Source organism: Peromyscus californicus, unplaced genomic scaffold (assembly GCF_007827085.1).
Source record: "Peromyscus californicus insignis strain IS unplaced genomic scaffold, ASM782708v3 Scaffold_5__1_contigs__length_169319896, whole genome shotgun sequence".
Taxonomy (NCBI): domain Eukaryota; kingdom Metazoa; phylum Chordata; class Mammalia; order Rodentia; family Cricetidae; genus Peromyscus; species Peromyscus californicus.
This window is the reverse complement of record NW_026294573.1, coordinates 145463889-145489302: the sequence shown is the minus strand read 5'-3', so window position 1 is coordinate 145489302 and position 25414 is coordinate 145463889. Positions and strand designations below refer to the sequence as shown.

Genomic DNA, 25414 nt, shown 5'->3' with positions numbered 1-25414 from the left:
TCTGGCATAAGCTAATTTTGAAATAAAACCATGGCAATAAATATCTTTAATGTCCTATTCATATTTAAAATTTTGCATTAAAATATGAACTAGTGGTCTTCAATCACGGTTTCCTTTCTTTGGCAGTCTTGGGCTTCTTTGTAATTACATTACCAGCTAGGTGTTTCTTAAAAATAAAGATTGGTATTTCCTCATTGTTTTAAAACACTGTCTTACTAGAAAGGATAGTGCTGATTTGAATATGCAGATTTTTGTGTAATATAGCCTGTTATTTCTGGTTTTAAGTAGCTCATTTCCTTTTTCTTAGTATGAAGCAATATGCACTAAAGCTTCATATCAAATTATTTAGCAGAACAGTAGCTGTGACCTGATATTGTATATGTACTAAGTTTAATAGCCTGCTGGCCTAACTGTTGAGCGTATTTCTGATCTTGAAGACATGGGAAGGCGTGGAGCAGTTCAGCAGCTTTTGGAGTCAGATATCACTTCCTTTTACAACAATTCTAAATGTGAAAGTTTTAGTTGTGGTCAGCTGTAAGCCAGCTTGTGCCTCAGCCCTGCCCGCTGTGTTTTCTTCTCCATGCATAGCGGCAGGTAGTGTTTGCTGTTTACAGTGGCACGCCCACTGTACAGTTTTCAGGATAGCTCTCGATTTAATCTTAATGGCATCATTTTATATTTAAATCAGAGTTTCAGTACATACATTAAATTCTCAGGTGACCATAGTTTTAGGCATGTGAAATAAAATCATGTACAATGTAATATGTGTGGGTGATGGAATTTTTTTGCTTTAAGTGGTTTTATTGTTCCAAGATACTACTTTAAATGAATTCTGAATAATGAAGCTTTTAAAAGCTAATGTCATAGGAATCCTGTTGTATTTTTTTAATATTAATAACTTGAGTGTGTTTTGGATTGATATAAAAATTGCATATAAACACACACATACACACACACACACACACACTGAAATTATAGACCCAAAGTGTATACTGCCTCAGTGGACTTCCGTACAGTTAGGAAAGTCGTTTGGAATGGAAACTGTGTGGCTTCACATGGGATTTTACACTTTCACTAATGGCTATACGTTTGTGTACTTACTCACCACCCAAAATGACAAATCCATGACAGAGTTATAACTAGACAATCAACTTGTTTTGGATTCTCAGAGGTATTCTAAGCTGTTTTTTTTTTTTTTTAACCACTTTAAGATGTTAGTTAACTTTAACACTGGGAATTGCCATGTGTAGGTCGACAGAAACAGTGTGAGCAGCTGTTGGTTTCTAGGCAAGTGTGCCAGGAGGTAGAGCCCAGTGTGGGAGACCTCCTACTGAAGCTGTGCTCTGTACAGGTCTCAGCCCTTGCTTGGCTTATGACTTAATAAAGATGACCCCCAGGCCCATTGTTACTGTCTCCATGCATTGCGAGGTGCTTCTCTGCACCAGTACAGCTTTAGCTCTGCTTGACCTGGATGACTCGGGTTCTTTTCTCACACGAGGGAACTAAAGCTCAGCAGTGCTGCAGTGCCTTGCAGGTGTCTACAAAGACAGAACCTGGGGTCCAGTGTTGAGATGCTCTGTGTGATGGGGGAGCGGTTACAGAGCAGGCATTGCTAAGAGACTAAGCTTGCTTTCCTTCCTGTTGGGATAGTTAGATTAACGCAGGAAGCCAAGGTTAGGGAGGGAGGGAGGAGGGCTGACGTTGCAAAGAGGCACAGAAATGTATGTGATAAACTTCCACAGACTTGACATTTATTTCCTACATTCCCTCCCCCTTGCCCCTGCCATTTGAAGTCTAAATCTAAATCATACCAATTTGTGGAAATATACATGTTGCTTTCTTTTCACATTTTAAGCTGTTACTGATTTTACTAATTCTCAGTCTCCTGATATACTTTGAAAATGTACAAATCCTGCCTTTGGAAATAGGAAATTATAATTTCCTATTGTTGGGGCCAAATTGTTTGAAATGCAAATGATTTTGGTTTCAGTTTCTTAATGAAACTTAACATACACACATATATGCAACAACAATTAAAAAGAGGCAGTGAATTTGAAAGACAGCAAGAGGGTGGGGCAGCAATGGGAGGGCTTGGAGGGAAGACAGGGAAGGGAAAAATCATGTAATTGTATCTTAATCTCAAAAAAAAAAAGTATTTCCCACATACTGTCAATAGTAAATGGTCCCAGGACTTAGTGCTGAAGGAAACTTCTTACAGCACCCTCACTCGAGGGTGCACACCTGCCCTTCGTCCAACAGCCAGCACCTAGCTGACCCATGGCAGGTGTGGTGCAGCGCCAAGGGAAGCAGTCCCTTGTGCAAGTGCTAAGTGTAGACTGGAAAGAGATGTGAGGCCATAGTGAGGAGCATGGAACTCACCTAGCATTTAATGCACTCACCCTACTGTTGGTTTGGGGTGACTCTTAGGTTCAGAAAAATGACATGCCCCAGAATAGTTTTTTCTCTTCATATTGGTATATTCCTCTTCTAAGAACTATAGATACAGAGCTTTGAGATGGATTAGTTGGTAAACCTTATGCACAAACATGACGACCTGAGTTTGGATCCTTACAGGTGCAGAAGCTCATTCCTCATCAGGAGGTGGAAACAGGAAAATCCCTCAGGGTTTGCTGTCCAGCTCCTCTAACCTAGTCGGTGGTCTCCTTGTTTCGTGAGAGACCCTGTGCTGGGTCCCTCTGAACCTGCCTGGACTCTCACATCCAGCGCAAAATCACTGAACCTCAAGGCCTCCCAGGCTCAGTACCAAGTCATGAAGAAGATGCTTGACATACTCTTCAGACTACCACATATGCACACAAGCATATACATGCACATACACCATCCACACAACTACAAACTGTTTGGGTCACTGTCCACATATCTGTTGCTCAGTTCCACCTGCCATACTGAAGCACAGAAGTTTCCTATTTTATATGTAGTAATGTGAAGCACTTAGAGCACATTGGAAAACAAAATAAAACAGTTTTTTCTCTAAATATACAGTGGTAGTATTTCAGTTGGGGAGAAGAGTCTTTCTCACAGTTCTTGGGTGGAAATGAAGATCTTTGTTCATAGCTATTGGAGGCTTAAGTTCCATGAAAACCACCCGGAGCTTGTCAAATTAACTACCAGCTGCAATTTGTGTGTCCCCACCCCCACCCCCCGGAAACTGACAGGGTCTGGTTCTTCTGTTGACAGATGCAGAGATGTTCACTGTAATCTTTCTGACTTCAGCTAGCTAGCGTTCTGTTATCTCCTGTGTGTCAGTCTGTCTAACTAGTAGTTGGGCTGCATGGAGAAATAGTGTGTTGTAAAGCCTGAAATGACCAGACTTTGGTTACAAAGGCCCCGAGGTTCTGAGGTTCATACTCTTCCTGTTGGAACTGCCATTTGCTCTTCTTCCTCAAATTGCTGGGCTGTTCAATGTGTAGTGCACTGATTTGATAGCTCAAGCGTCTTTCCCTTCCCCTGGCCATTTCCCTGCTGGAGAAAAACATGATGACTTACAGATTGATTTCTTCTATTCGGGGCCCTGTTTGGCCGCAGTGCTTAGAAAACAGCAGACACCAGGAGTCTGCAGTAAGCGGGGAAGAGCAGTTAGGGATGTCCCGCTGCTGCGGCTGGCTGCCAGAGCCCTCCGCAGAGGTCCTAGAGGCAGGCAGAGAGGATGATTAGCTGCTGCTTTTAACCATTGAGCAGACTTAGAGGGCCGTGAGTCAGTGGTAAGAGTGCTGTTCCACTAACCAGTGTAGGAGTTTGATGTGCATTACATGTTTGAGTGTCTGGATGCCCAGCTGAGATGCTGCAGACTCTAATCCTGGTGGCTTGCTTGCTCAGAACACCTACTGTTTACTCCAGGGTGGATGATCAGCTCTGGTTCATCACTGAGCAGTTTGGAGGTTTGTTCTCTGGTAGTTCTGTTCACTCTTTCTATCGCTGTGTACAGAGTTTGGTGACACATTTTACCAGTTTTGACACCTGAGGCTCTAGTGGGAAAGAGGCAAAACTGAGGAGCTGGGAGGAGCGTGAGGTTGGTGGGGTGGATGGAGACTCGAAGTGTGCTTCTTAACTGATTTCTTTATTTTCTACATTACCTTTCCGTAAACCTGTGACCACGATGCACCTCCCTTTTAAGATCGCGCTGCCTAAGCTTAACCTTTTCCTCCTAACTGGTCTTCTCGTTTTCTCTTTCTCTCTTCCTTTATTCTTATGTAGGCCTGACCAAAGATGGCAGTAATGAAAATATTGATTCTCTTGAGGAAGTCCTTAATATTTTAGCCGAGGAAAGTTCAGATTGGTTTTATGGTTTCCTCTCATTTCTCTATGATATAATGACTCCTTTTGAAATGCTAGAAGAAGAAGAAGAGGAAAGCGACGCTACAGATGGTGTTGATGGTACGTCGCAGAATGAAGGGGTTCAGGGAAAGACCTGTGTCATTTTGGATTTGCATAATCAGTAACTTCAGGGAATAAAGGCACTGGGTTGTCGAATGGAGCAGCCTCCTCCTCTCTCTTTGCTTATGCAGGGCTCAACATGTGGGGCAGTTGTGACTTCATGATAAGTGTCAACCATGTGATCCTGCCCAGTCCAGCCACTTAGCTAGACCCTCGCTTGGCTCCTTCCATGCCTAGGAAGGAGGTGGCTTTTCCTCATGCCTGTAGCTGTTCACAGAGTGCACTGGAAGTGATGTTCTTAGCATAATTGGTTTCTGTATCATTTGATTTCCACTTCTGTATTCACTAAACTGAACTGGGAATTGTGTTGTAGTTAACCCTTGACGCCTGTCTTCCTAACACTCAAATGGTAATTCTAAGGGGAGTGATGCTCAAACTATTCCTGGCATGACTAACAACGTTAAATGCTTCTCTGTTGATCTTTAACTTGCCTGCTGTATGTATGGTGATGGGCTCGTTAAGAAGCTGGTACATTTTAATCTGTAATTTGTTTAAGTTCATTGACTTGTGATATAAGTTCCTACAAACTTATTAAAGTTCTGTATTAATGGTGCTTTTGATATAATTTGAAAATAATCCCATGTTTTTGCCTTAGGGTAGTGAAGTTTCTGAATTTAGATACTAACAGGTCTGAATATGTCTATTTCTGAAATCAGAATTTGTTTTAAATTTCATTTTCAAATATACATCCAGAGAAGGTATTTTTAATTTTTTTTAGGTAGGCCTATTATAAAAAGGGGAAGTGTGAATGTGCGTCTTACATTATGTTGTACATATTAAAACTATCTATCCTGAATTAGTCTTTTTCCATTTTTTCCTTTCATTAACTTATTAGCTGTTGATTTCAGGGTTAGGTATAATATAATGCTTAGATTTATAAATTAAATTTATTGAAGTGGTCATTCATTTTCAAGAGGAATATTTTTCCCACTAAGAACGTAGCAGTAACATTGACTTAGCTTTTGAAAACTGTTTGCTTCATTAATACAGAAGCAGTTAATTAGCTGCATATGGATCCACTGCTGGAAACGACTTCCTTAGTTTCCCAGTGACCTCCCTTGTGACTGGAATAGAGTGCCACCTGAGGTATTCACTCTTGCTGCTTTTGGAGGGACAGTCAGGATGTTTAGCTCCCTCTGGGAATCTCTAAAATTTGGCTCAGAGTTGGGTCCTCATGCATTTTAAACTAGAATACACTGGTGTTTCAGACAATTTGATTTAAGTATCATTTTCAAATATTCTTTGTTTTTATATATTTACTTTCAAGTAAGTAGCTCACCCATTTGTTCTGGGGATAATGTGGCACCTTTTATTTTCATGGTTATGAAATGCTGTCTAAAGTTAGTTCCTGGAATCAACACAGAGATTTGCTCTCTCCTAACCATATCTACATTTATATGTGGTTACATGTGCCATTCATGGACCGTGATTTCTCAAAGCTTAAATGGTTGTTAAGACTAGTTTTTCTCATTCTTGTGTTCAAGCAGTACATTTTACTATGTTAGTGTGGCCTTGGTCAGAAGCATTTGGTATACAAGCACTTCAGTTAACCTTCAACGAAGCAGTAAAAGGAGTATTCTTTGATAATCTTTCTCAAGAACACGTCTTAATCCACTTTGAATTTGAACATTGTGAAATAAAGGTTATTAGTTTTAAATTCACCATTTTAGGTCCTACACTTAATAAAAGTCACTGATTCATATTGCTGAGAATTGTTTTTCAAAGCAATTTTGTTCTTGTGTAATGACTACTAACTATGTTATGGTGTTTTAGTCAGAAGTGAATAATTAAATTTCTGTGTTAAAAGTGTTTGTAATTAATTTCTCATCAGGTTTTGTATTGTCATGATACTAATGCACATTTTATGTACAGAAATTAATTATGCCCAATTACTCAATTGTAAAACAAGTGTGTGACATGGTAACTTCTTGACAATTTAATACCACCTTTAATCATTCCATTTGAGAAGCTTTCACTGATGATAAAATACAGGTAGCTGATGAACCCCTTACTTCTGTGACTTCCTTCAACTTGTATCTAGGGCTCTTTGAGTGTGTGTATGATAAAGAATAAAATTATTGGCAAAAATGTGGTGTAAAGAAAACAACTTCTCAAGTGTTGTTGATTACATGTATCTAAGTTGTGATTGTCTAAGGCTTTACTTTATAATTTTGTTTCATGAGATATTGTCTTAGTTCATACCTTAAACTTATGGGCTTACTTCGAAAGGCATCTTTGTATTCTGTATATTTGAGTGTTTATTTAGTTACAGAGTTGTAAATTACTATATTCACTCTGCTTTTTCAGTTTTGATCACCTAAAAACACTGGCTTCTGCTGTGCAGTCCATGTAGCATGGGCTCCAGAGTGCTTGTTCCTGGGGGGCAGGGGCAGGGAGGGGCCTGGAGATTCCCCTGTTGTCCTTTGGCTGCTTTCGGCAGGGCTCTTCCCTCCCTTGGAATGGGAGTGATGGGAGGGAGCACCTGCAGGGGAGTTTGCTAGGAGCTGACTTGACTAACGCAGAAGCCTGGCTGGCAGTGTGCTGCTGTGTGGATCCTGCTGCAGAAGCCACGTGGAATGGAGTGCTAGCCTGAGTCTTTCTCTCTACAAATGGCCCCCTGCCTTGCACAGCTCCATCCAGACATGTAAGATAAGTCTTTTCTGTGTTTGGACCCTGATTGGCTTGTATCTATCCTTAGTTATTCTGACTACACTGTTTCCTCAGCCCTTTGAATATTGGCAACTTTGAAGAACCCCAGAAACAGATAGAGGCACAGTCCTGCTGTTGACCTCATTGCTGAGCAGTGCCTCGTGCGGATTGGTATTCACAGCCCCTATAAAATGTAAAACAAGCTGTCTGTGGAGTGAGCTGTGGAATTTCCTTTAGTCATGATGCATATTGGAACACTGAACAAGGAATTCAGTGACCCTATGTTCATGGCATTGGTTGGTAGGACCAGCATGCCATATTTGTTTTATATTTGCTTGCCATACCCTCAGGTATTTACCAGCTAGATTGAGGACTACTTGGACCTAGCAGGTGGGTCTTTGGCTCTATTTGACACTTCATTGCTGAGTCCAACATGTGGCATCCATTATTTCAAATCATATCACTTGCTGATGTTAGTCCCATGGCTAATGTGGAGGAGCCTTGGGTGTTTCCATTGTGTACTAAAAACACTGAAGGTTCTTCTTTTCAAAATAGAAATAATAATGAAAGTTTTTTTGTATCCCCCCCCCCCCCCAAAGAAATGGCATTTTGAAATTTTCTCAGTGACTTGGCAATGCTAATGACACAGGTCCTCAGGTGGTCTTCTCACTCACTCACCAGTGTGCTGCTGGTCTGCTTACGTTGCCTCTGTCCGTCATTTAGCTGTGTGTCTTCATTCCCCGCTTTCACCCATTGTACTGAGTTGGTGAGGTTACTACTTTCTTCACTGGCAGATTTCTTGAGTAGTGTCATTCCAGGTCTTAAGGAAGAAACATGTGCAAAGTCTCTGCACGCATTTCTCCAAGACAGAAGTTGGGCAGTCCTATCTACTGATCCATTAGATCATACTGCAAAACTCTGGTTTTGCGTATTGCAAATTGGGAAGTGTTCTGTGTAGCAAGGGGGAAGGTGAGAATCTGAGACTCACACTGATCAGTCTCTTCAGGGACAGTGGGAATGATCAGGTGACCTCAGTGGGAAGAACAGGTACCTGGAGTCTGAAGGAGCTACTTGGATGTCTTAATAGAGCCAGCCTTCTAAAGTCCTGTTTTCTGCATGTGGTAAAACCATGGATCCAACTGTTGGCTTCATCGTTGACACATTTTAATGTCATAGCAGACATTACATTTTGAAAATGTGTTTGTAGTAATGCCTCTGGCAGTTGCCAAAAGAGGGTAAGTTGGGCAGGTTCTAAGTGAAGAACGTAAGACTTTTTTTTTTTTCAAATTTCTGTTCAAGAATTCCCAGTTATTAGATGAGTTAATGACAGTCACCTTAAACGACAGACACAGACTTATGACTGGGGTGGGGGTTGGGGGGGAGGGAGCAATGTGGACCACTTTTTGTTTTTGTTTTGTTTTGTTTTACATTCTCTTAATGTTTCCATTTGACTTCCTTAAATGACATCCAGATGGACTAAGAGTAGCAAGAGGTTTTCTTTCCTGCTCTGATAGAATTTTCTCAACAGTGCTTGGAAACTGCTTACACTATAATAAATGGCATTGTTATCAAAGCCTTTATTGTTTCATAGAATTCTCTTTGTCCCTGGGGGCACTGACCTTGGTAGTAAAAAGAGAAAAGCAGGTGTGTTTGTTGATGTTTCACACCTGAGTCCACAGCAGCCTCAGGCAGTACCAGCCAGAGTCCGGGAACTGCTGATCTGCGGCCTTGTTGCTTACCTCTACTTCCTATACTAGTGTTGTAACCATCATCCAAGCTCTCCAGCCTTCCAGGCTCATAGTACTCCAACCTGTCATTAACATTTCTTCCCATCATAGAATTTCTTTCTAGCCATTGCTTCTCCTTCAGCCGTTCTGTGGTACGCTGGCTGGTTGGTTCCAAACCGGAGCCTTTCCTTAGTCTGCCCCAGTAGCTCAGCCTTTCCTGCTTACCTCCCATCTTCACAGCACACAGATTCAGCCAAACACTTCACACTGTTCCTTGTCTCCTTCTAGTCTCTGGAATCGCCTGTTGCATCCCTTTTCCTGATGCATTGGGGAGACGCTCCTGAACAAGCTGGGTCTTGAGGTTGCTTTTCTTTCTTAGTGCCATTGCCTTTTCTAGAAAACTCAACCTCAAGAGGCTCAGGTGACAGGAACCAACATTTTCTCTAGAAACAAAGTATGATAGTTGTCCTAATCTTTTCATCTAAAAAAAATCCCTCCGAAGTCACAGGCTTGTGTGTGTGTGTGTGTGCGTGTGTGTGTGTGTGTGTGTGTGTGTGTGTGTGTGTGTGTGTGTGTGTGTGTGTAGCTCAGAAAAAGTCGTTTAAATGGATGTCTAGAAATGTATGTGGTTGCACTTGGATGGTTCTTTTGCTTTGAGGCCTTTCACCAGATCTAAAGTTTTAAGTGGAGTGTTTTTCTTAAGGTTTTACTACCCTGACACCAATCCAGCATTCTGGATTGTTGGTGATTAAGATTTAACTCTGGCATTTCATCAGTGTAGCTCATTTGGGCTCTAATGAGTGGGTTTGGGGAGTAGATTGTCTGGTCGTCCCCCACTGCCCCCTTACATTTTAGTGGGAGCCTGTGCTGCTGTGGAAACAGTATGCAGCATTGGAAGAGGGCAGCTACAGTCCTAGACTATAGATGCTATCTATCGTCCTTTTATACATTAGAAAGTGTTCACGTATGTAAAGGTTAGTGTTACAGAAGTAGGTTTAGTGTTTATTCTGAATTAACTAAACTTGTTAAGAAGTGCTCCTTGGCAGTATTTGTTGTAGTGGTACACTGTTATTGATTATGTTTAAAAGAATCAAGTTCTGCCTTTGGAAAGGAACTGTTCTCTGCTGCTGCTATCAGTCAGGTCTCCTCTGTGTGACAGCCACAGCCACAGAGAGCAGTTAGCTAATCACTCCTCCCTCCCTCTCTTCGTCTCTTCTTCCCTCCCTCCTTCTTTCCCTTCTTCCATTCCTCTCTCCCTCCCTCCATTCATCCTTTTTCTCCTGATTGAAGCCAATGGCATGGTATCCTCAGATTTCCCCTCTCCAGAACAATGACCATTCTCAGCTGGGCTATCTCATGTGATGGACACAGTTGACTACAAGCAGAGAAAGGGGAGGAAGTTAAGAATGGAGGGAGTGAACAACAAAACCAACATAAGAACACCTCATTCCAGACATGGAGTGGTTGGAGTTTGGAGGAAACAGGATGGATACTGTAGTGTGGAGTATGGGTAAATCGCATGGTTTAGGGGCTTCTGCTTGATACTTCCCTGACTTAGCTGTTGGGTAATCAGTTGTAAAAACCTCCCCCTCCCATGGTTAAGAACTGTGTCTCCTACTTGATATACCACTTCAGAAAGCTTGCCAACATGTGCATATAAAATAACATTTATGTGAGTGGGAAATAGAAAAGGAAAATCAATTGAGATGTAAGTACATTCCTGTTGGAAGAGAGTATGCTGAAAGCATATAGTATTGATGTTTGTTACAGGGTTAAAAAGAAACCCATTATCAGCCGGGCGGTGGTGGCGCACGCCTTTAATCCCAGCACTGGGGAGGCAGAGCCAGGCGGATCTCTGTGAGTTCGAGGCCAGCCTGGTCTCCAAAGCGAGTTCCAGGAAAGGCGCAAAGCTACACAGAGAAACCCTGTCTCGAAAAACCAAAAAAAAAAAAAAAAAAAAAAAAAGAAACCCATTATCATAACTGATTTTCCAAGAGTGAAAGTATAAAACGATTGTAAAGATTTTAGAGTAACAAGTTAATATGACTCACATAATAATGTATTGTTTGCTTATGTAACTTTAAAACATTAAATTTGAAATGATAGAGAAAAACAATGCTTGTTCAAAGATTAAAGTTGTACCAGAATAGCTCTTGTGGATAGCAGTGGTGATGCCATAGGGGAATGGGTCATCTGTGCCTTGAGAAGTCTTCTGCCTGCAGAGAGAGCCATGGCAGTGGCAAAGCCAAAGGAGTCTCAACCTTTGCAGTTAGGATGCTATCTGGTCCATAGGTTAGTTATAATTCCTTCCTCTTAAGACTGTTTTTATGACTGATGTGTGTTTACTGTCCTCTGAATGGTAGATATAAGTACTTTAATTTGTTTCATAGAAACATCAGTTTAAACTAATTTATAGGTACTGATTTTTAATTTCCTCAACATTTTGTCTTCCTAACCTCTTTTTATCTTGTAAATACCAACAGAAGGACCTGGTGGGTTAGCCAAGAGGAAAACTAAGGCTAAAGGTATTGTTTTCTATTTCTTCAACCAGCCTCTAGTGAATCAACTTCATGCTTGATGGTGCATGACATTCCTGATGGAAATGCAGCCACAGTTAATAATATCGCTTTTTGATTTGGGCGTTCTGTGTTATGAACAGCTTTTTGAAGACTAAATTGAAGACTTTGCTTTCTCTAGCTAGCTAGCAATGTAATTAATTTCCTTTTCATGTTATCAGATCTTTCTAATAGCCTGTAGATTAAGAGTTTATCAAAATAGCTGACTACATTTGTTGGAATGCGCCTATTAAATTTATATATGCACATTTTACCTTGCTTCCTAAAATCTTTCATGATCTGAATTTTTAAAATTAATGTACAATGATGAATCCATCAGCTATTGATTTAATTTCTTCTTAGGCTACGAGGATACTGTCCTAAAACACAATAAAAGATAGTGTGATCTAATACTAAAAGTTAGGTTTATAACGTAGAGCACTGAGTTATTGGTGTAGAATTTGCTGTGTTTGATATTCTAATGCATTAAAATTACTATATCTGTGTACTATTATATGTAGACTAACATTGCATCATTACTGCCTGTATATCCTTACTTGTAAACCCTGATGTTCTTTAAGAAGAAAGGGCATGGAAGACATGCATGGTTTTGTTTTGTTTTTTAAATATTTGAACAGTTTCTGCCTGCAAGTGCTTGGCATACTTGTAATCTTTTGGTCATTGATATATAAGACTTTTGCTATGGGATATGCAGGATTTTAAATTTACGTTTTCAAATGAGGATGAAGATGAGGAAATTTTAGCTTTTAGCCTGTATCTCACCAAAATAACTCCCAAGAAGAAAATAATTTTTGTCATTTTATTCTCATGTAAGCAATGTTAAACTAAATTGCCAGTAAAATATAATTTTACCTCCTGATCTCTCAAAAATTAAAGGTTTAATTTAAAAAAAATGCAGTCCAAAGTAAGGCCTTATAGCAGCGTGTGGGCATTTTCTGTTGCCTATGAAGTGAGATGCAGACCTCCAGGTGGTTCTGTATGAATTTCAAGCTGTATTTTTACAGAGTCAATGAAATTTTTGTTAATGGAAACTCCAGATAGACTGTCTGAAGAGGTCATGTCTTTTGTGAGCACCACACATCCAGAGTTCACCTTGAATGCCTTTTTGTATTATATGAATTTTAGATAAATTTGTTAGGGCAGATATCTTTCACATTTTATTATTTAGATCTTTCATTTTATTTGTGACTGCTTAAATGCTGCGTATATAGCAAGAACCTTGCATAATTTCCTGATGAAAGCAGGCATTGAAATGTGAGCTTTGCTAACTGCTCAGTTAAACTTTAAAAAGTATTGTGAAAGCAGTATTTAATGTGAGCAGTATTTAATGTACTTTCTATTTCATCCCACTCTCTCCATAAATGCCTGGAGGACATGTACATTGGCTTGTATGGTCTTCCATAAATTAACAGGGAGATGTACTTAAAGGAATACTGATTATGTGAAGTTGACTGTAAACATAATAATATTCAGTTTCCATTATAAATGTTACAGATAACAAATTTGAAAATGTATACACGTTGATTTTTTTTTTTTTTTTTGCTGCCAAGAATCAAATGATATTTAATTTATTTGTGCACCTTTTTTCTCAAGGCCCATAAACTTAACTGTTAAGGACATAACACTTTGTTCAAGCTGAAAATTTTAATTATCTTTGTATAAGAACAAGTTTCCCAGCACCTTCATCCCTTTACTTGTGACAATATAGTTAGGAGTTAGCTCTTCACTGCCCTTGTGGATAGGTTCACTTTGTTTATATTGCATGCCAGCCTGTGTTGACACAAGTCAAACTATATTTTAAACTGGAAAGGTAAGATGAGATATTCCCAGGATTTCTTTCATAGCTAGTATTTTATAGAGGTTTATGTACCTTTGTAGACAATGTTTGAGCTAGTAGACTAACTTCTGAACAAGAGCTTTCCAGTGAGTGGGGACAAGACAGTACTTTACCGCTAAGGTGCCCTTCGAGGATTTCGGTAGTATCAGTAAACATTTTTTCCTTTGATTGGGAAACCTGAAAGCTAAAGAACCCAGCAAAGAAGAGCTTAAGAAGGAGAGAGAGAAGGCTGTGCCTGGCAAGAGTGAAGAGAGAAACAGGGGGAGGAAGAAGGAGGATGAACGGAAGGGGAAGAAGGGCGACCCAGACGCATCCCGGAAAGCATCTCCTAGAGGTAAGAAAGACAGAGAAAAGGAGAAAGCCAACCCGGACAGAAGTGCTAAGTCCAAGGAAAACTGGAAAAAAGCAACAGAGACAGAGTCGAAGGCGATTCCTAGTAAAGTGTCTTCCAGAGACAAAGGTGACCGGAAGGGAAGAAGCCCTTCCGGGCATGCTCATGTGGCAAAGGAAAGTAACCAGAAGAGAAAGAAGTGAAAGAAAGAACTGCCATCACCACCCAACAGTGGTGATGGTCTGGACTCGGGTTTGCTGCTAAAGGGCAGAGAAAATCTGGGATTTCTCTGGTTGGGGAGGATGATACATATTAGTTTTATGTGTTTATTGGTGCTCAGTAAGTAACTTCTGTGAAACAAATATTCTTTGTCATGCTTCTAAGTTAAAAAAGAAATGAAATTTTGCAAATGTTATAAAATGTAAGAACTTCCCTTTTTATTGATATATTGACCATGTATTCAGATTAAATATGTGTATAATGTGAATTGTAATGGTTTTATTAATATATTAAGAACTCCCATTGGAGTGAGTAAGAATCGGAAGGTTCGAGCAGGGTTTCTGTGCAGGGAGGTCCTGAGTTAGGTAGGTAGGGGCTTCCTGCCCTACTCCCTTCCTGCCTGTCTGAAGGCTCTTTCCAACTCCCAGTTCTCCCATGGCAGCCCCAGACTCTGGAACCCCTCCCCTCCCTCCTCACTCGTTCACCCGTAGGCTCCTTTCAAGTTCCCTCTCCCTTCTACCTCCGTCTCTTGCACTTTCTGTCCAGGTTCAGCTGTCCCAGCCTTAGAACCTCTCGTAACTTCCTGTCCCCTTAGACCTCCTCACTCGCCCTCCCCAGCCTCCCTGTCTTCCTAGCTGTTTTTACCCCTTCCTTCCATTACATAAAACAAAACCAGAAAACCTTGTTCACTCCCTACCAGACACACCATTCTGAGTCCTGCCTGTTGTCAAGAATTAAAGTCTTATCAAGGAGAGCATTTCTAACTGCATCTATTTATGTCAGCTTCATAGACTCTGAACCATCAGAAGTTCACTTCATTGTGGTATTTGTACGGTACACGGTTTTTCAGTTGCTGTGATTGGATGGCATATATTTTCATGGGTATATCATGATTATTTACCATTTCCAAAGAACCACAAATTTGAGGTCAGAGTTTAGCCCAACATAAGCAACTAATAAAGTAAATTTTAATGAGAGGGACGTTTCTACATTGTGTGTGCTGATCTGTGCATGATGCTTAAATCTATCTTTAGATTACGTGTTGATTAAAAAGTGTGAGCTGGGTGAGGTGCCTCATGCTGTCATCCCAGCACTTTGGAGATGGAGGCACAAGGACCAGGAAATTGAGGCCATCCTTGGCTACATAGCACAGCCTGGGCTATGTTAAGACCCTGTCTCAAACAAACAAACAAAAATAATAGTAAACTAAAATAAAACTAACTTGATGACAGAATAAAAAAATGCTATCAAGAAGATTTTAATTTTTAAAATTAATTTACTTTTTTCTATGAAGAGCTTAGAAATAGACACTTTTTGGCCGTTCAAAGGTACTAAAACTGAATATGAGTAAACGTAGATGTTTTCTGAACAAACATTTCTTTTCTTTCTTAAAAGCCAGCAACTTTTGCTACTTATAAACACCTAAACATTAAGCTGTGAGAAATCACAGCTCACACAAGTGAATCACAACAAAGGAGACTTTCTAGACACACACTGAGATCTCTATTATATTCTTGGGCTACACACTAGGCCCAAAGAATTTCAGAGTGTGATGACTTGATTCTCTGTGTTGGTAGTCAGGATCTTGTGTTTTTGTTTTTTGTTTTGTTTTCATCAAATAGCAAAGCACATGCACACAAAACCAGGGAGTCTGTGACCCTTTTGACTGTAGCTTCAGGTTGATGGATTCCACAGTTCAGATCTGTGGTAAGAGAGTCTTCCTACTTCTGTTTCCAAAATCTTGGCCCTGCAGATTTGGCCCATTTTATTTCTTGTAAAATACAAGCACATGGCAGATAAGGAGACTTCAACAGTCCTGAGAGACATTGTCTTAGTTTTCTGTGGGGTTCTGGAGGAACAGACTCCCTAGGAGAGTCTGCTAAACATTTTTTGTGAACTATTTCATTCATTAAATATGAATTTGGGGTGGGGCATGATTGAGTGACAGAAAGCTTTTAAACATATTCACTCATGAAGTGGCCTCTGGGATACCTGAGAACTTGCCAGGATAAGTGAAATAGGAAACCTACCCATGCGTTACAGTTATAGGGCCTTCAAAACATAACCTGATGCTAGCTAGATCTTTCTGGTGAGATATGTAATTTAATTAAAGAAATTACTTCCAAGCCATTAAATGATGTTTTCCCTACAAGTGATTCCTCCCACTCCTTGCTGGAGAAGGGCAAAGCATTTAATGGAGGCATTTTATTAATTTTACCTTGGTTTCGAAGTTCAGTGGTAAGGGGGTATAAAGTATGGAAATAATGAATTCTAGGCAATGAGGTGGTTTTGGGAACATGACCAGCATAAGCAGGTGAGCATCGCTTGTACTTGGGGAGGTGCTGTGAGCTGTTTCCGATCTAGATAGAGAAATACTTATTCCTCTGGACAGCAGCAGTCAAGAACTGAAGGAGCTCACAGCAGTGGAGGTCACTTGACAAGCGGCTTCTAGCACCCAGCAGAAATTCTGAAACGTTACTCAATGCTTTCCTTTTGGGGGGATGTTTGGGAGTCGGGACTTGGTTCACCCTCCCTTTCTCTGTTTTCCTCTGCCTGTCTCTCCTTTCTCTCCAGGATGCAAATGGTTACACTGAATTTCCTTGCCATGCCGTCTGGTCCAGGATTAGCACCCAGAGTTCAGCTAAAAAGCACAGCTCAGCCAAAAGGCACGCTAAGCCTTGGTGGTGAGCGCGGCTTCAGTTCCGTTCCCCTCTCAGGCTCACTCCGCTGCTATTCACCTGGTCGTTGCTTTTCATCATAGCGCTGTCTGAGGAAATTAAAATCCTAAGGCTACCCTCGAAAAAAGTCAGCAAAAACTAATCTATTTTCTACATAGCTGGCAGCCATAAGAGTTTTGGGGAAACACTTGAAAAATCAAAACTAAATATCTACATTTTTGTCACGTCCCTAACATTTTACATTTTCTGAGATAATGCTATAAATTAAAAAAGAGGACATTTCATTAACTTTATCTTAACCTTGGGGATCAGTTACATTTGAGGAACACATATCCTTAAAGATTGCTTTATAGAAATGATTTCAGGCATGTCAGTTTCTCTCAGAGTCTTTTCCCTCTTATCTAACATCCAGATGACATTCTCCCCAAGCATTGCAGCATTGACACTTGACTTGCCGATGGTGTCCTCAGTGAATCTCGTCAGGTCTAACGTCACCTGTAATCGGTTTTTTCATTTTACTTTGTGGTTATTTTCCGTCGTCTGATCAAACACAAACCAGTAAGCATAACTGCTTGTATTACTCTGCAGAGCTGAGTGAATTCTAGAAGTTCACAGAGAACCTGCTTTGCTAGGATCTACTTTCCTCGTAGATTTTTAACCTCAGCAGACTGATTGCTGTGGGCGTAAGAATCCCCTTTAGGTGTTTCCACTGAACAAGAGAAAGGCAATAAACAAGTATGGTTTTATTATGTTAACTGTAGTCACTTCCCATATGCTGGGTGGGTCTTCTCATCTATTTTATCATCTGCTAATGCCCTTCGGAAATATTCTCAAAATTGATGCCGTGGATTAGATTTACCATAATGTACATGTTGACAGTGGTCCTTTTTCTTACTTGTTGGTTGGTTGTGACCCCAGTGTCAGAGTGACTGTGAGACCCACTGGAGGTTGCACGTGTGTGAGCAGCCGATGCTCTTGGCTCCTCTTTCTCTGCAGGACACTGATGATTGGTGGACCCCCAGAATCTCAGTGAGGGGCTCAAGTGAGAGGCATGGGAGCAATGGCTGCCATTCCTCCTTCTGTCAACAGACTGTGAGACAAGTGCCTCCATAAAGAGTTCAGCTGGATCCATATTTTCTCCTGAGCTCAAGAGGGGAAGAGAAAATACTAATGCATGCCACATGTGTGAGGCCTGAGAATGTTCAGCTCTCTACATGCTGTAACTGCAGTAAGGAAACAGGATTTGAAAGAACAGTAAAATGAAGTAAATTATTCCAATTGTATGGTACAGTGGTTCCACTTGTATGGTACAGTGGAGACCTCCGGTCAGCCGTGTAAAAAAGAATCTAAGTTTTGTACCCAGAACACATTTTTCCACCACGCAACTTTATACACACACATTAGGGGTTGTCAATGAAAACAGATTCAACCACTAACGCCTGGTTAGGCGTGCGTGGGTCAGTTACTGTGTTACCATGAAAAGGCTATTCGTTACTGTTCTTCAGGAAGTAGGACCATATTTGGGTGTTTGTTGTTACTTAGGAATGTTCTCCTGGATTCTCTTGGTGACATGTGGTAAGTCCATTCCAGGTAGCTTACATAGACAGAAAGCTTTGATGTCTCATACCACTGTGAGGTCTACGAGTATGAGCTTGGGTGGATGTTCTAGATCTAGCTCCTAAAACCTTGGGCCTCAGTGCCCATCTCTGGCCCCTTCCTGATTATTGTTTTCCTTCTCAGACAGGATCATGTGTACTTCCGGTCAGGTGAGTTATTATGGATGGGGGCTAGGACTGTCGCAGTTGATGAGACCTGTCCTGTGTACAGTACCCACGGTTATAGCAGCGGTGAAGGGACACCAGTTCCCGGGAAGGAAGTTCCTCTCACCAAGGGAAGCAGGCGAGGCTCTCGGCAGACCATGGTTCCACACCGCCCTTCCAGTGTACTACCAGGCAGGCTCTGGGTTGGTTTCCAATTTTTGCCTCCTTCCTTCTTTGCCTCTGCAACAAGAGAGTTGAACAGCACTGGCCAGAATGGGCATTTTACTGTAAGAAGCCATCGGACAGAGATCCCGTCCTCACCCTTGACTTGCAGCAGTTTAGACAGTGAAAGAATATAAGAGAATGTCAGTGCAATGATAAGAAGAACCAGGTTTGCTTTGTTGTGTGTTTCAATTTTCCCTGCTCTATTCAAAGAGAACATTTTTATTCTTAGCAAACTGAAGGGTGAGTATTATATGGCAGACATATTTTCACAAACATTTCTTTCTTTTTTTTTCAAGCTATGGGGGATTGATTGCAGGGCCTTACACGTGCTTGACAAAGGCTAGTCTTTAGTTCTTTTTGTTCTTATTTGGGACAGACTCTCACTAAGTTACCTTGTTAGCAGTCACCTTCACTGTGCCTCAGGCTGGCCTTGATTTTGCAGCCTTCTGATCTAACCTTAACCTGAGATTATAGCGTGTGCCACTACTCCAGCCATCATGAAAAATCAGAAAGAAAATCCTCAGTAAACTGCGGTCACATATCCTCACCCTTTCATTTTGTCCAAGGACATAACCACATGCACTTGATTTTTAATTTTGATTTGGTTCAATTTTTTTCATAGATACCACTTTCTGCAAAAGCTTTACATGTGTGAGCTCTATTTAAATAAAGCTTTTGTTTTTTGTGATAGTGGTATTTTCTAACCACCCACTGAAGGATGCTGCGGCAGGACTTCCCGCTCACTGACTCACTCATCACACACTCCCAGGAATCTGCAATGTGGCAGAGCCTGGAGCCTTGGGTGGGTGGAGTCCGCATAGTGAAATGCTGTGCAGTCATGAAGGGCTGGGATAGACAGCTACCGCTCCTGTGGCTCCTGTTCCCTCTGCTGAGAAGGTCCTCCTGTGGGACCAGCTCAGCTGGCACGGCTGCACCCCAGGGCTCCGTGCCACAGCCACCATGTCCAGCACCTGCTTCCTCCTTGCTCTCAGACTGATTGACACAGCACTTGGCCAGTAACCAACAGCCTCTAGCCAGGGTTTGCTTGCTGAATATACACAGTAGGGGAGCTGAAAATTGTTAGGTATTTTAACACCATTGGAGACTTTTAGAAGAGAAAAGTGTTAGTTTTTAAAAAAGGAAAACCAAGCAATTTCTCCAGTAACTGCATTTTTCAGTTGTTCCTATTGCTGTGTGCAAGGGGTAGGGTAGATTTCTTTTTTGAATAAGTGAAAAAGTAAATTGGTGCAAAAAGCCACAATTTTACTGGGTTTAAGTGATCTGTCTTTAAAAATCTTAAGGGATGCTGTTTTTCCTTTTTCTTGTGTGTCTGGGACCAGTTGCTCGAGGTGAGATCCAAGTGCACCCCCACTTAATTCAGACATCAGAGCTCCTCCACACTGGGTGGTTGCCTCTCCTTTCGTTCCATGATGCTTTCCATGATGTTAAGAGAGTCCCCCCTGTCCAAGCCTTGTGGAGTCTCTTTCTGGTCCTGAATCCATGCTGTTGGGAACCTTTTTGTGACATGCATTTCCTCTTTCTGAATTTTGTCTATCCTGGGTCTAGTAAAGATCCTTTGAGTAAGAGGTCCCCTATTTTTATCAGGGGTAGCTTTTGCTTCTGGTGGCCTGAGAATCTTCCTTAGATCTGACACCATTGGTGTACTCACTAAAATGCACGTTTACTGATTCTACAAGGCAGGAACAAGGAGAAAATCTAGCATGATTGATTAGCATGTGTGCCATTTTGGAGTATTGAGTTCTCAGAATATCTGTCAGGTATCATGCTTGTCAGCCTTGTTCTGTGGTATTGTGTTTCCCAAAATATTGTGTACCTTAATAAACTTATCTGGGGTCAGAGAACAGAAAAGCCACTAGTTAGGCAGTGATAGCACACGCCTGTAATCCTAGCATTCCAGAGACAGAAATCCCTCTGGATCTCTGTGAGTTCAAGGCTGCACTGGAAACAGCCAGGCATGGTGACTCACGCCTTTAATCCCAGAAAGCAGCCTTTAATCCCAGGGAGTGGTGGTAGAAAGCAGAAAGGTTTATAAGGCGTTGAGGACCAGAAACTAGCAGCATTTGGCTGGTTAAGCATTTTGGCTGGTTAAATGTTCAGGATTTCGAGCAGCAGTTCAGCTGAGAGCCATTGAGATGAGGACACAGAAGCTTCCAGTCTGAGGAAACAAGATGAGCTGAGAAGTTGGCCAGGTGAGGTTAGCTGTGGCTTGTTCTGTCTCTCTGATCTTCCAGTGTTTAACCCAATACCTGGCTCAGGTTTGATTTTATTGATAAGAACTTTTAAGATTCATGCTGCATTGTTCTTGGGATGTATTGATTTATACTGTTAGGACATCAGCATGTGGGGCAGCTGCTGTCTGTGTACCGACTCTTCACAAGTCACCTTAGCTAGAGGGACCTGGAGGGTAAGATCAGAATTTCCATCAGCATCTATGCCATAGTGTTAGTAAACTGAAGGCTGAATATATATTTTTTTTTTTTTTTTTTTTTTTTTTGGTTTTTCGAGACAGGGTTTCTCTGTGTAGCTTTGCGCCTTTCCTGGAACTCACTTGGTAGTCCAGGCTGGCCTCGAACTCACAGAGATCCGCCTGGCTCTGCCTCCCGAGTGCTGGGATTAAAGGCATGCGCCACCACCGCCCGGCTATATTTTTTAAATGTATGTAGTATTTCTGTTGTGTTAAGGTGTGGTTAGTAATAACCCAGAGACGATGGGAAGTATGCAGGAGGAAGTGTCCCATTTTCCATAAGGGACTTGAGTGTCTGTGGCTTTTGGTATCTTAGAGGTCCTTGGTCTAATTCTTCTCGATCCTGAGGGGCAGTGTAATTCTTAGGAAAGGTGATTCCTTCCACTTGGACCCAAGAGACATAGTGTCCTAGGGCATTTGCTCTGTTTAAACCCTGCCTTCCTTCCCTGTCCCATGACTCAAGCGTCTAAGCTTGCTCTTCTGTTGCCTGAGGATTGCAGTGTAGCTCCTGGCCCTGCCCCTCTGACCTTTGGAAGTCCATTGAGGTCTAGTCGCTGAGCCTTTCCCTGACATTGCCCTCTTACCCACATCTGCTCCATAACATCTGCTCACCTCCTAATCTCAACAGTTTCTGTTTCCTATGTTCCCACTTGTCCCTTCTCCTGGAGGGCTTGTATTGCACACTCTCCTGGAGGGCTTGCACTACACACACTCTCCTGGAGGGCTTGTATTGCACACACTCTCCTGGAGGGCTTTTACTACACACACTCTCCTGGAGGGCTTGCACTACACACACACTCTCCTGGAGGGCTTGCACTACACACACACTCTCCTGGAGGGCTTGCATTACACACACTCTCCTGGAGGGCTTGCACTACACACACTCTCCTGGAGGGCTTGCACTACACACACTCTCCTGGAGGGCTTGCACTATACACACTCTCCTGGAGGGGATTGTATTTCGAACATTCACTTTCTATGGAAGAGTTCTGCACATTAACAACTGATAGATATTTGTTTAATGAATCTACATATGCCATTTGGTAAGTATGAAACTATTACATATTTATGGAGATAAATATATTATTTTTGTCCTCATTCTGGTCAGGTATGGTTGGGTAGCAAAGAATAAAGTAGAGTAGGTAAATAGTGGGCCCAGGAAAATTGGGTCCAGTGGTCAAGGGTGCTCTGAATGGTTTAAATGATGGCTTCATTTACTTTTGATGGCTTCTTGCATTTTTAATTAAAATGAGAGAAACAGCTATTAATAAACATAAATTTTAAAGTTTCCTAACTTGTCTAGTGAGTCTACAGAACAACAGTCAAGGTATTGTAAGGAAACTTTTCAGTCCTATCGGACCATTGTTAGAGCCTGGCAGCATTCAAATCTAGACAGTGATGGTGCGCAGCTGCAGTGGGGTCCACTGTCTGAGGGAGAGTTCCTCAAGACTCACAGCAGAGCGGGCGGTCCTTTTGCTTCTAGATATCTTGTCTGGAAGAGACTTGCAGCTGGGAGCACGCTTGCTGTCAGAGGCTAAGGTGGGGGCTGAGAGCGAGCCTGCTTCTGCCCTACTTGTTCAGTGAGAGGCAAATCTTCCTCAAGCCAGCGTGAACTGTGGTTTTGTTGTATGCAGACTAAACAACAGACTCACGATATTTCAGAATATAATAAAATGTTCATTGCAGTTCCAGCCTAACCCTTCGTCATTAGTACTTCTCAGTAAATGAACCCAGCTTTAACAAAAACAGACAAACAAGAACCCTTTCCTTTGACTCTGAGTTGGTCATGTGTTATTTATGTTTCTGGTTTTGTGAAGCGGAAGATCGAGTCCACAGTGTACAGGTCCAGTGCTTCTCCCTGGGTTGTTAAAGCCATTTCAGTGTGGCTCGTGTTGTTAAATGTTGAAGGTTTATAGGGGCCCAGTGAAGGAGATGTGTAAATATGGTCTTTCACTGCTTCGAAGTTTATAATAAAGCTTATTTGTGCTAATGTCATTTCTGGATATAGCGCTGACCAGCTACAGTAGGTATGGCATTTGACTGGTACTTTGGGTAGAAATGAGCAGTATTTTCCTGCTGGATCCTTTTCCTGTCTCTTGTTACATTTTCTGTTTTTCATCCTTTGGATTATAAAGACAAATGACTCCTAGTTACGTTACAGAAAGCTGGCTCTTTCATGTATTGTGTCTGAAAACGTCTACTGGTAACTTTCAAACCCTTACAGTGTTTCTTTCTTTTTCAAATGAAATGGACTTTTCCGAATTTGGTAAGAATGGGCTTTCAGGCAGTTGAATCTGCCATTTGATGGGGACGATTTCATTGCTCAGTGCACAAATGAAGGCCGGTTTGAAAGCTAGTGGAGTGTATGTTAGTGAAGAATGAGGTGGTAACCTTTTATCACTGAGACACTTCTGAGAATGTAACTGTCCAAGGACACCTGGCACACACCGGTACCACCCCAGGAGACTACCTATAATACAGAAATGGTGGGCACTGCAGAAGTAGGAACAGCAAGATGGACACACTCCTCCTTCCCCTCCCACATCCCTGTGCCCACCTCCGGCCCTGCCCCAAGCCTCTGCCGCAGCGGGCTAGTGGGGGGGACCCCACGGCATGCTCCAGCCCTTCAGCAGGCATTGCTGTAGCAATTGCTGGGGCCAACTGAGTGCAAAGACAAATTCCTGGAGTCTACGGACTAAAGTTTTTCGTCACTGATTTAGCACAACTTACGGTTCCTGATAGACTGTCAGGTGAGAGGTGAAAGGGCAGGTTATTTAAATGAGAAAGCAGGCTAGTTTCCACCCTATATTTCAAGTAGATGTGAGCTGTTGTAAGCTCTTCATCCCTATCCACACTCTTGGAAAGTGAACTGGTTTGAAATCCGACTTGTAGGACGCAGCTGGGTGTGGCGGTGGTGTGAGGTTTTGTCTGCTGCCTTTGCAGTGGCTGTAAGGTTTCACAAGTGTCCTCAGGCAGTAGGAACAAGAGTGGGAGAACCAGGCAGAATAAGATGTAAAACTCCTCCGTGAGTTGAGATAAGGGAAACATGGACATTAGCTGTCCAGTGGTGCTTAGGATTCCCAGAATGCGGAGCGCTGGCTTGACCTTTCACCGAGGACCACTGTGCACACACCTTCCCAGAAGCCACACTCCTTCAGTCCTCAGTGAGAGCAGAGGAGCTCGGGGCTCAGCAAACAGAATTGGACTCCTGGTCACGCCTTTGTTTCCTAAACAGCTGCACTTAATTAAAGTTTTACCTAATGTTCGACGTGTAAAACATCAAAACACTAACTTAGTAATTATTCGGCTTTAAAATCAGTTTTTATGTTAACTTGCTCCTCTGCCTTATTTTCCTTGCTTTTTAAACAAGGGACTTTAGGATATGTGTGAGCTCCAGAAAAACAAAAACCAAAACCAATATGGTTACTTATAGGTGGTTCTTCAAGAAAATTGTAAATAGTGAGTTCCGTGTGATTTATTTAAAACTCTAGTATTCCCAGAAGGATCAAACATTACAGGGAAATTCAGGTCTGGAATGTGCAGGGGCTCAGAATCAAGAGTGTTTTAACGCTTCCTTAGGAAGTACTTATCCTCTTAACGTGGAGAGGGGCTTGGACTCAAACGGAATGGAACTTCTTTTGGCAGGTTTAGATGTGGTTATATGTTATTCATGAATTCCCTTTAAAAAGTCAAATAACGGAAGTCCCTTGTGAGTTTTAAACACAGTACGGGAAAGTGTGAATTCCTTGTGCCACTAATCAAATGTTTGAGAGTTAACTTTCCTGATTTAATATGTAAAAATGATTTTTAAAGAAGCATCAGTTAATACTGTGAATAAAAAAATGCAGGACTTAAAGAAAGATCTACTTCAGAGAAGACATTCCCACCGGAGGAGGCCAAGCCACCGGCTGAGCTGGAGAAGCAGGCTCCCCAGGAGGCAGGTAAGTGTCACTGAAGACTCCAAGCTCCCCTAGCTGGCAGGTATCTACAGTTAAGCCACCATGTCTCACCCAGTTGTTCACATTGTTTATAAAATGAGCTACAACTTCTTCTTCTGAAATTATAGTAATTTTGTAATGAAAACGTATGCATGGTTGTTTTAATTTTTGTAATCCAGATTCCAAGGGGTCAACGGTTGTGTGTTGCCCAAGACCATACAGTTAGGAACAGCAGAAGCTAAGTGTGTCTTGACTCTATAATTCCCCACTCCTACCACACTACATTCCAAGTAAAAACTGACACAGCCTGTACACAACCTAGTCATCGTCAGCCACATCAATGGATCCAGCAGGGATAATGAGCTCCCATCCTTTTTGTATGGGCCCTGTCTACACTGACAGCCTCCCTAGACTTTGTCGTGCTGATTGCCTCCTGTGGCATCATAGATCAGGTCGTAGTGTTTTCATGAAGGGACTTTGACTCATAGTTTGGAAATGTTGCGGTACTTTAATAAATTGGTGCATAAAATTTTA

The 25414-nt window shown here is 41.8% G+C and overlaps 1 protein-coding gene across 10 annotated transcripts in view; it reads left to right on the top strand.

Annotated features, from left to right (window-relative positions):
• Window positions 1-25414, top strand: part of Asph (aspartate beta-hydroxylase) — a 226473-nt gene that overhangs the window by 46241 nt on the left and 154818 nt on the right. For 7 of the 10 annotated variants that reach the window (XM_052716096.1, XM_052716095.1, XM_052716090.1 and 4 more), the window contains one exon: window positions 24791-24883. In XM_052716096.1, coding sequence (XP_052572056.1) covers window positions 24791-24883 — 93 coding nt within the window. Of the gene's footprint in view, window positions 1-4215; window positions 5252-11314; window positions 11357-13428; window positions 14063-24790; window positions 24884-25414 lie in introns of those variants that run through there. The other 3 variants (XM_052716099.1, XM_052716098.1, XM_052716097.1) reach the window with 2 other exon arrangements.